Source organism: Rattus norvegicus, chromosome 7, assembly GCF_036323735.1.
Source record: "Rattus norvegicus strain BN/NHsdMcwi chromosome 7, GRCr8, whole genome shotgun sequence".
Lineage (NCBI taxonomy): Eukaryota > Metazoa > Chordata > Mammalia > Rodentia > Muridae > Rattus > Rattus norvegicus.
The window spans coordinates 112,958,804-112,970,333 of NC_086025.1; the positions used below are offsets into that span (position 1 = coordinate 112,958,804).

General features: G+C 50.4%; 1 protein-coding gene across 1 annotated transcript; it reads left to right on the plus strand.

The window, feature by feature from the left end:
* The first annotated feature begins 828 nt into the window (after positions 1-828).
* Kdelr3 (KDEL endoplasmic reticulum protein retention receptor 3) lies at positions 829-11,055 on the plus strand. The gene is made up of 5 exons (NM_001127546.1): positions 829-990; positions 6,418-6,518; positions 8,150-8,308; positions 8,992-9,244; positions 10,472-11,055. Exons 1-5 carry the CDS (start codon positions 900-902, stop codon positions 10,510-10,512), a joined length of 645 nt encoding a protein of 214 aa, NP_001121018.1. The 5' UTR covers positions 829-899; the 3' UTR covers positions 10,513-11,055.
* Positions 11,056-11,530: the final 475 nt, after the last annotated feature.

Sequence of the window (11,530 nt, forward strand, 5' to 3'; positions counted from 1 at the left end):
TTTCTTTAGGAAGAAATCAGCTGCAGTAGATCAGAGAGGCGGGATCAAGGAGAAAAGAGTAAGGCCCTTGGTTCATCAGTTCTAGAGACCTGTGCTAGAGGGGATGCTCTACACAACAATGGAGGCCTCCAGCTCACTAAAGATTTTTCCTACTCTATCCTGCTCGCCTCTCTGACATTTTTGGAGTTTTTTCTGGTTAGTGAAGTTCTTTCCAATGTCTTACCACATGAAGAAGAGGGGGACAGAAATGAAGGCAGCCGGGCATACGCTACACAGTCAACCTCTTTGACACCATTAGCATCTCCATTGTAAGGAAGTTAATATTGAAGCCCAGACAGGGGACTCAGGGTCCTCCTGTCTCCACAGCGGAAACTATCAACCAGGTTATTTCAGAGACATCTCAGGTTATCTCCGAGTTTAACAGGTGAGGGGGTCAGAGTTCCGGTCAGCCCCACTTCTCAGGAGTTTCAACTGCTGAGGTCGACAGTGGCAGAGAGCCTGCTTTCACCTCCCAGGCCAGAACAGAGCTATGAAAGTCATCAGGACTTTTAGCCGAGTGCCAGGCCCTGACAGTGGTTTCTGGGGTTGAGGGGAACCCTGGGTGCCTACACAGGACCAGAGAGGGAGGGGCTCGGGCCAGCAGCCGTTGTGCGAGCTGCCCCGCCCGTCGGCGTAGGGACGTGGGAAGCGCAGCTTCCTGGCTCCTGTCCCACGCCGAGCCGCCCCGCCACGTCACCGCGCGGCCAAGGGTGCGCGCGGCGGGAGCGCGCGACCGAGGAGGCGCGGCACCGGCCTGGGGCACCGCGAGGCGCGGGGACGGGGACGTGGCAGCGCCCCGCGCACCAGAAAGTTCCCTGGGAAGTTCCGCGCGACACGGCGTGGGAGCCGCAGGCCGGACCATGAACGTGTTCCGAATCCTCGGGGACCTGAGCCATCTCCTGGCCATGATCTTGCTCCTGGTGAAGATCTGGAGGTCCAAGAGCTGCGCGGGTGAGCGGCCCGGGGCGGGGCGGGACCGGACCTGGATGAGGATTCAGGCTCAGAGGGAACCCAGGCGCGCGCGCTTCCAGAAACTTGAGTGAAGTTTTTCGACATCAAAGGATCCGGGAGATTATGCGGGAGCGTGGCTTGTGTCTCCACGGAGAGCCCTACCTCACCCCCCTTGCCCCGTCCTTAACTGGGCAGCTGGAAGTATCAAGGCTGCTGGGTGAGGAGTGGAGGGGGACCTTCCCCTGGGGAGGAGACCCTCCCCCTCAGGAGGAGGGAAGATATTTGAAGTAGCTTTAATCTTGGAATCTTCATTCTTTTACTCCTCCAGGGAGAGCCTTTTCCTGCTTGCTGGTGGCATCAGCCTGGCCCGGGGATGTGGAGCTGGCTCTAAGTGGGAGGCATTGGAGGGGCTCCCTGTTTGGCTAGAGGTCTAGCTGCCATGCTGGGATCGGAAGAAGTTTGGAGGCTGGGTGGATAATTGCAGTCCCCGTGCAATGAAACTGCCCATTGTCTTTCAGGCATCTCCATTCCTAGCGTTCCCTGCCTGCCCTAGGCGTGTAGATGGGTGTGAGCTCAGACTCCAGCAGAGCTGGGGAGACAGAGAGCCGCTGAGGGCTACGTTGAGGGAGAGGTTGGGCAGGGTGTGTGCTCAAGGAACAGGGTACAGTGTTGAGAGCATCCGTGCAAATAGAAGCCACGGGGCACGGGGCAAAGGAGGAAGAGGAATCCAGAAGGTAGGATGAACCAGTGGTGAAAGGCTTTTTCCGGTCACACTCAGGATCCAGGATGAAGGAAGTTGTGGAAGAAGTAGCAGAGGTGGAGGCTCAGCAGAGTCTCTTGAGACTCCGGAAATGGAGGTTGAGAGCATTTTGAGATGTCACCTGGGAGGCTGACCAGGAGAGGGACTTGGCTGAGTATGGATCAGGCACAGTTTGGATCCAGTAGCTTTGGACTGAACTAGAAGTTACCGGGGTTTGCAGTTGTCTCTCACAGCCCTTCAGGATCTGACTCTGGGCACCTGGGAGCTGTAGGCTCTCCTGGTCCTGTGCCTGTGCTTTAGCGGTCCAGGGTAGGATTGGGGGGAGTGCTGTTACCCCTTCCCTCACTCCTGGTGCCCTGACACCCCAATGCCCTGCCTCAGGGAGCTGACCAACTGAGAGACCAGCAGAAAGGGACAGGAGGAACAAATCAGTATGTGTTGCTGTAGGCGAAAGAAAAAATGGCAGCTGGTGCCAGCTCCAAATGCCAGAGCCACTGGCCACTGTCCCACTGTCCTGCTCAGTTATGTAGCCTGGGGCTTCTGTTTTCCTGTCAGTCTGAGGGACTCCCAGTGTCTCCTCCTGGGCTCCAGGTAGGGGTGGTGCTTGTGGAAGTCAGTGTTTTTATGAGTATGTGTGGAGCCACTGTGAGTGGAATCCTGAGCCCACAAGGTTAAGAGGGCTGGAGAATGTAGTGGCCAGGTATCCCCCATGGAGCTGCTGCCTAGGCTGTCAGGGCAGGGCAGGGGCCTCTTTGGCAAGGCCTCCATGGGGGCTTGGTGAAGGACTGGCACAACCAGCCCCACCCAGAGATGGCTCTGTGTAGGTCTTCTCCCCATCTGTGTCACCCGTGCCGGAGTTCCTTCACGGTCATCCTTATCTCCAAACCACACTCCCTGCTCAGCTCTACTCAGGGCCTGGGTCCTGTCACATGTGTGGGGGTGGGATGACTGGGGAGGAATGTGTGGCTCAAGCTTGTCCACAGCCAGTATGTGGGCCCAGTGTTCTTTCAGAATGGGAGAGACCTTAGGAGTCTCCTCCTTTGTCATTAAAAATGTCACCCGGGCCAGGTGACCTTTAATCCCAGCACTCAGGAGGCAGAGTGATTAAGTGAGTTCAAGGCCAGCCTGGTCTACAGAGAGAGTTCCAGGACAGCCAGAGATACACAGAGAAACCCTATCACAACAAAACAAAACAAACAAACATAACCCTGCCCCAAGACCGTGCTGTCCGACCAGAAGAATGAGGCAGGGAGTGTGGGCACAGGAAGGGAGAGTCACTACGTGGGTCCCAGGATGCAGACCCTGCGCTCACTTGGAATATAATCCAGACAAATTGCTAGACTGGAGGGGGCGTGGCAAGAGCCAGGAGAGAGGGTGGCCCAGGCGGCCGCTGGGATAAGGCTTTGGGTCTTTTAAGGACATTTGGAAGCCACATAAAAGTTTTAAGCAGAATTTTATTTTAAAATAGCCCTTGGGTTTCTGAATGGAGAACGGGAATGGGGAGCTGCTGGCCAGCAATAAAAGATTGTGGGAGTCTGGGAGGCACTGAAGCGGTAGAGTTGGACTATGTGAGAATAGCAGAGTAGAGGAGAGTGAGGCTGAGAGTTTCTGGAGGGACCTGGGGCCTGGTGACCATTGGGATGTGAGAGAGGGAGAGGCCCAAGGGTGGCCACGAGTTTGCAGGGGGATGGAAGGCTGTGGCTGTTTACCAAGATGGGGTAGAGGAGGCTATGGGGGTACAAGTTAGTCTTGGCTGACTTTTGGGGCCTGTCCTGGGATTGTCCTGAAAAGTGGAGTAGACAAATTAAGGGGAGGCTTTAGATCTGGACAGTCCCTGGTGTGTGTGTGTGTGTGTGTGTGTGTGTGTGTGTGTGTGTGTGTGTGTGTGTGTTAGAGGCTGTCAGCCACAGGCTGAGATGGCAGAGATACAGAACAACAGGCAGCTGGATGATTTGTTGACAAGGACAGGTAGAGCCATTGGAGGGGAGGCACCGCTGCACGCTGCTGCTTCAGTAGTGAGGTCAGTTGACCTTGGCTTCCGAGACACCAGCACTGGGACTGGGAGCGGCTAATGAGGTGACTTAGGCTGGTGTGGGTGTGGCAAGGAAGGAAGACAAAGGAAGTGCCTGGCCCTTGGAGCCACCTCCATGACCCACAGCAGAGCCAGAGGAGTGCAGGGGCTGGCCTGTTGTTTCAGGCCCAGGCAGGGTGTGCAGCAGGAACACTGGGGAGATGGAGTGGTCAAGAGTATAGAACCTCGCACATGCGGAGCAAGTGTCCTTGCCCCGGGGCCATGCCCCAGTCTCCACCCCCCCTGTTTTTTTTTTTTTTTTCCAGAGCTGGGGACCGAACCCAGGGCCTTTCGCTTGCTAGGCAAGCGCTCTACCACTGAGCTAAATCCCCAACCCCCCTGTTTTTTGAGATTGGGTTCCTTTGCCTAGGCTGGTTTGCCTCTGCATCCCCAGTGATGGGGTTATGCACCCGCACCAATGCACAAAGGCCCAGCCCTGCCCTTGTGTTCTTGTGAGAACCACAATGGCCACCAGTTATGGCATCAGCTTCAGCAGAAGCTGGATGAACATACAAGGGAGCCCTCTGGACTCTGAAGCTCTTTCATTCCCTGGTTGTGGTGGCACAAACCTGTGATCCCAACATGCAGAAGGAGATGGCAGAAAAATTAGGAATTCAAGGCCAGATTTGTCTACACAGAGTTCCAGGCCGGCCTGGGCTGTATGAGATGCTGTCTCAAAATGAGGCTGCTGAGATGGCTCTGGCTTAGGTACTTGCTGTCGAGTTTGAGCATCTGGATTTGGTCTACATGGTACAAGGAGGGAACCATCCCATGAAAGTTGTGCCCTGACCTTCATATGTGGAATGTGTGCACACACCCACTACACACACACACACCACCAACACATACTAAGTAAATTAATTTTATAAATACTTGTTTAAAAAACATTAAAAATAACAAGACTCTAACTCAGGTACATGAGTAAATAAAGAGTAGGTCAGGAAAGACGGTAGCCTGTGGCTGGAGAGATGGCTCAGTGGTTAAGAGCACAGGTTGATCTCGCAGAGGACCTGGGTTCAATTCCCAGTACCCATATCATATCAAACAACTGTATGTTGCTCCCATTTATATGAGTACCCTTTATATAAGTACTTATATAGAAACACGTGCAACGTATATAGTCATGCGGGCACCACACACATATAATATTCTTGTTTGTCTTTTGAGATACGTTACTACTATGTAATCATGGCTGGCCTGGAGCTCACAGAGATCAACCTGACTGGGTGCTGGGATTAAAGGTTTGCACCAGCACATTGCCTAAAATAAATAGTATTATATTTATCTATTCCTTTTATGTGTGTGTGTTTGCACCTGAGTGGCCTGTGAACCACATGTGTGCCCTGACAATGGGGATCAGAGGAGGGCATCAGATACCCCACTGGAGTTATAGGCAGTTGAGAGCCACTGTGTGGGTGCTGGGAACCAAAACCCGGTCTTCTGAAAGAGTATTAACTACTCTTAACTACTGAGCCATTTCTCCAATCAAAGTAAATAGATCCTTTTTAAAAAGACAGACAGACTGACTGACTGACCTTGGAGTTGGGCACAGTGGTGGCAAATACTTGTCATCTCAGCACTGAGGAGACAGAGGCAGAGAGGGTTGCTAAAAGCTTGAAGTCAGCCCCTTTACATTGATTGATTGATTGATTAATAATTAATTAATTAATTTTAAGATATGGTTTCACTGGGTAGCCCTGGCTGGCCTTGAACTCACTGCCTCCTGACATATGTGCCTCTATGCCCAGCCCAAGGCTAACATTATTCTTTTCACTTGTTTGTTTTGTTTTCCAAGAGGATTTTCCTGTGTATCCTTAGCTGTCCTGGAACTCACTCTGTAGACCAGGCTGGCCTCGAACTCATAGAGTTTTGCCTGCCTCTGCCTCCCAAGTGCTGGGATTAAAGGAGTGTGCCGCCATATGTGGAAAGCCAGCCCATTCTTTGTAGCAAGTTCCAGGCCAGTCAAGACTCCAGCAAGACCCTGTCTCAAAAAAAAAGAAACAGTACCGAGACTAAGACAGCATGCATGACAAGTCCGGGCACAAGTCATGCACATACTTGAGCTCAGAGGTCTGTGTTCTCAGGCATCTTTGTTTTTGCATGTACCATTTGGTGTTTATTATTTACTTATGGCAATGTTGGGACTGAACCCAGGGCCTCGCACATGCTTGGCTCTGTCCCTGAGTTGCACCCCTCATTTTTGTATTACAATGAGTCAAAATAGGCACGACCTCTGTACATTGGAAAAGGGCTTTAAAATGTGTGCACTGTGAAAACAGAGCGTTGCTGGACGCTGCTTTCCTCAGCCTGCTTGTCATCCTGGTTCTCCCATAGTGGAGCTCTGGGAGTGGCACACGAGCAGCCTCAACGCCCCCTCCCGGGCAACCCACACTACCTCTGCATCCTCCACAGAGACGCACCAAGCTGGCGCACGCAGGGTGACAGGGACGTAGTGTTGGAATCTTTCTTTGGAGACAGATCAGAGCTCAACAAGAGGCACAGAGACTCCGTTGACTTAGGGTGGCGCAGGGTTAGCCGCTCCTGGCTCACTACCCTGAAGGCGATGTTCTCACGGTTTCTTGTTCCCCCTGCACAGGCATCTCTGGGAAGAGTCAGATTCTTTTCGCTTTGGTCTTCACCACCAGGTACCTGGACCTCTTCTCCAACTTCATCTCCATCTACAACACAGTGATGAAGGTAAACGCATGCGAACTCCTGGAGTGCTGACGAGAGTTCGGGCCAGGGCTAGAGCTGGCTCACCTGCCTTGCTGCCCAAGGCCTTTCAGGCATGGGCCTCTGTACCTTTTCCTCAGGACCACCATGGTACTTGAACTTCACTCAGAGAGGTGGCTGTGAGATTCATCAAGGTCACAAGCTTAAGTGTGAGGCAGGTAGCATTTCATCTCAGCACTGGAGAAGCAGGGAGGCAAGAGGATTGCTCCAAGTTCAAGGCCAACCTGGTTTAGTTCCAGGGCTACATACACAGTGAGACAGTATCTCAAAAGACTCCTACTACCAACCACACACACACACACACACAGAGAGAGAGAGAGAGAGAGAGAGAGAGAGACAGAGACAGAGACAGAGACAGAGACAGAGACAGACAGAGACAAAGAGAGACAGAGAGACATGTAAACCCTGGCACCCTACCATGGACTAAGTATTTCCTAGTAATTAACCATCACATAGAATGGTTAAACAATAAACAAATCAGATGTTTATTTCCTGGACCCTGGGCATTTGTTGAACTGGATCGGCCACCCATGCAATGTGTGTCCTGCCTCTGCTATGCTGGGCACTTGGAGACATTCAAGACTCGTGGATCCCATATCTTTAAGGCAGAACGTCATAAGCAAATGAGAATATTAGTTATATATAATATATAATATTATAGTTATTATAATATATAATATTAGCTAAGCAAAATATTAAAAATCTTACTTCAATCCCAGCACTAGGAGTCAGAGGCAGGTAGATCTCTGAGTTCGAGGCCAACCTGGTCTACAGAGTGGGTTCCAGGACAGTAAAGGCTGCACAGAGAAACTCGGGTCTCAAACAACCTCCCCTTAGGTCCCCTCCCCCCCAAATATTTCAAGGGATGATACGGCACACCAAAAGTCTCGGGACATCCTTTGGGTTCCAGGTAGTTCATCCAGGCAAGGTAGGAGGACCTTGTCACCTGTGAAGCAGTTGCACTCAGTGTGACTCTGAGGCGGGGGTGGGAGGTTTCTTAAAAATCACCATTAGAATTACAGGAGGCTGACCCCCTACCTGCTTAGTTGATTTCTCTGCAGACCCAGCCTGGGTGCAGCAGGATGTGGTATTGTCTATAGTGGAATAGAAATGTGGTCTTCAGTACTTGTGTTCGCTCTGTCACTAATCCGTGCTGAGTAAGAATTCAGAGGAGGGTCCTGCCCATGAGTCATCTTGTGAGGGAGACACACTGACAGTCTTCACAGGGCATGTGACACCATGCTACAGGGTGTGGTGACAGCATTCGTCTCTCATCCTAGTGAAGTGTGAGTGAGCTCTCTATAGCAGTGTAGTCTAGAGCCACCCAGCAGTATTAGCACAGCCTGGGAAGTTGTGAGAAAAGCAAATTCCAAGGCTGCCCAGACCCCCCCCCCCCCAAAAAAAAAGACCCTATACATGCCACTAATGCAAACCTCCAGCTCTCGATTCTAAGGGCCCCAGAAACATCATGTACATGCACATGCATGCACACGTGCACACACACACAGAGGCAGGGCGGCCTGTTGGGGATAATAGCATGTTAGCCCTCAGGATTACAGATATGGCTTAGCATGAGTCCATCCATGTCTCTCTAGGTGGTTTTCCTCCTGTGTGCCTATGTCACAGTGTACATGATCTATTGGAAGTTCCGGAAAACGTTTGACATTGAAAATGACACATTCCGGTTGGAGTTCCTTGTGGTCCCAGTGACCGGCCTTTCCTTTCTGGTGAACTACAGTTATGCACCAATGGAGGTGAGTCTAGTCCCAAGGCAGGGATGCCTCCCAGCACCCTCTTCAGCCGTCTGGGCATCCGTACCACGAGCCCTCTGCTCACTGTTCACAGCATTCACCCACCCCACTTTAAGGGGCACATCTATTCACAGTCCTGAGGTTCCAAGTTAAACAGGTGGCAACCCTCCTTCAGTTGACACCTTGTGTCCCCGAGAGCACTCCAGGCTAACTCAGTGGGTCTGAGCTTTGAAAGACAATCATTTCTGGAGGTCCTATGCTGGTATTACTGGGCTGTTCCTTGGCACCTTGTCTTAAATGTCATATATAAACTATGCAATCTGTCAAAACAGTTTCATGGATGTATTTGCACTGTTGTAAAACAAGCAGGCATTCCATGCCTGAGCTTCTATTTCCGTTAAGTGACGAAGGTTTAATTACTTACGTTCAGGGCTGGGGACACTATGGGTAGAGTGCCTTCTGGCCTTGATTTCTATTCCCAACAGCAAACAGCCATAAATACAAGTTCTTAAACCTATTGTGTGGAACGTTCTGCTGCCCCATTCCTTTCTTGGGAGGTAAGGGAAGTTTGATCAAAGCCTACCTTGGTTACGTTGGTACCCTGTAAAGTATGTCAAACTTGTCTTCAACAAACGCATTCACTACACATGGCTCCTCTTCCAGCCTTTCTGTTGTCTTTCTGACAGATTCTCTGGACCTTCTCCATTTATCTGGAGTCAGTGGCTATCCTGCCACAGCTCTTCATGATCAGCAAGACTGGAGAGGCTGAGACCATCACCACTCACTACCTGTTCTTTCTGGGGCTCTATCGGCTACTCTATCTGGCCAACTGGATCAGGCGGTACCAGACAGAGAACTTCTATGACCAGATCTCAGTGGTGTCTGGAGTTGTACAAACCATCTTTTACTGTGACTTCTTCTACTTGTATGTGACCAAAGGTAGGCACCGGTCCTAGGTCCCCATGCACTTTTACGTATGGTACTTGTAGAAGTTTGAATAGTTTGGTCCCCATAGACTCGTGTGTTTGAGTGCTTGGCCCACAAGGAGTGACACAATATTAGGAGGTGCGTCCTTTTTAGAATAGGCATGCCCTCGTTGGAGGAAATGTGGTACCGTTTAGCCAAGCTTTTAAGGCTGGGGCAGGGTTCTTGTGAAGGCAATATATGCTTTGAATCAGGGTCTGATATATGGTAATTTCTCCTATAACTAGGACCCATGGGTCCAGGAATCAAGAGGTGAGAAAGGGAATAGTTCCACTATCACTCTTAGTGACTCAGTAGGAAAATTTTTGCTTCCAGTTCTGTTGGCCTAGTAGTTCTGGTTCCAGAGGGCAGAGTGCTTTTGCTAGGAGGAAGCTCTGTTCCATGTGCTTGGTGTGAATTTAAGCACTAGGAACCCTCAAAACCCACCTACACAGCAACACATTTCCTCCAAGGCCACACCCAACATTATCACTCCGAAGCCAGCATTCAAACATGAGTCTACAGGGGCCAAAACTGTTTGGTATTCAGGCCAGTCTTAGGCAGAGCCAAGGTTCATCCCTTCTGGAGCCTATTTGGATGTGGGGAGTTTCAGACCAACAGCAATCACAAATTCGGACAGTAAACAGGACTTCTGACAAGGTTGGGGAAACCTCACTTTCCCTAGTAGCTTATAAACCTTGAAACTCAAGGAAATCCAGCACACACAGGACCCCAGGGGGCTAGGGTGGGCAAGGCATGTTACTTTATCACCTCGGGCATCTTTAAGAACTCATTTTTTTTTTGGTTCTTTTTTTTTGGAGCTGGGGACCTAACGAACCCAGGGCCTTGCGCGCTCTACCACTGAGCTAAATCCCCAACCCCAGAACTCATTTTTTTCAACCAGCCCAGCAGCCACCATGCAAAGACTAATCAGGGTAGCTTAAAAACAGGGCTGGGATGGACAGACTATAGAGACAGAGCAGATACACCGGTCTAAAACATCAGTAACAAAAAGGTATGGGGCCCACAGGTAACTCCTCTTGTAAGTCCACAATCCTAAAGGGACAACAGGGTGTAGACTATGCCAGAACAAGGGAGGCAAAGGCAGGTGGATCTGTAGTTTGAAGTCTCCTGAAGGGGTGGGGAGAGGAATTAAGTCTTGTATTAGTACAGCACATTCTAAAAATTTTATTTTCTTCCAAGTCCTTAAAGGAAAGAAATTAAGCCTACCAATGCCAGTTTGAAGAGATAAGCCATCCCTAAGGCAGCTAGAGCAACCCATCTGGATCACTCCTTGGTGACTTTGAGCCAAGACTCGGGACTTCCTGTTAAAATGACTGGTGTGAATTGAGCTAAGTCTATCTCCACATCAATGGCAGCACCTCCCTTTATACCATCGTGGATATAATGAACACCTGGTCCATCTGCCAAAGTATGGTGCCCTAAAACGAACGGCAAGTGAAAAGCTGTAAGACACCCTCCTTAGGTCAGAGCGCTGAACTCGAGCCTGTGTCCGCCTGCCATCTAAGCTGTAAGCAGTTCAAATAACCAGCTCTGCCAAGGGCTTAGGACGTCTACTCTCACTTGCCACCTGAGGTGGACACCATGGCCACTGTGTAACTGAATTCTGTGCCAAGAGCCCCCATCAGTCTCACCCTCCCCTCCAGTCAGAGGTGCTCATAGGATGACTGTACACTCAGCCTCCACACATTGACTGCTTGGAGGAAAACATTAGGACTGCACCTAAACTCTTGTTAAGTTTTAATATAATAAAAGTTCACACCTTTTTTGTCAAGTGTTTATTTATACCTACAAAAGAAAACAAGATGGTATCAAAAGGACAATTTACAAACTAAGAATAGTAGTAACATAGCTCTGAGCATCCTATGCCCTAACATCACGCCTACAATTCAAGTCTCAATGACAGGAATGTGTTGAGAGACCAGCAAGGGCATTAGCAGAGCACTGATCCCAAGCAAAAGCCACCAACCTTTTTAGATGAGAAGTCTGCACAATGGATTGTTAGGGAGCAGCAGCCCACAGCTTTATACCTAAGCCCTTCCCCCTAAGTGAGTAAACCACAGAAGGCAATCAACCCAGCTTCAGGGTTTGCCTGCACCTGTGCTGACAACGGACTGACAAGGAGGCAGAAGTCACTTGCGCTAAGTAGGAAAACTGCTAGTTTTCTGCTGTACCCAGGCCAAAAGAGCTTATGAAATATGAAATGTGCTATTTATCTGGATTCTGCCTCTGCTGGAGAGG

Bases quoted from the DNA above. Each gene is read 5' to 3' on its own strand.
- Kdelr3 (NM_001127546.1), top strand. From the start codon at position 900: ATGAACGTGTTCCGAATCCTCGGGGACCTGAGCCATCTCCTGGCCATG. The intron at 991-6,417 runs GTGAGCGGCCCG...CCCCCTGCACAG, and splicing joins GAGGTCCAAGAGCTGCGCGG to GCATCTCTGGGAAGAGTCAG. The intron at 9,245-10,471 runs GTAGGCACCGGT...TTTTCTTCCAAG, and splicing joins CTACTTGTATGTGACCAAAG to TCCTTAAAGGAAAGAAATTA.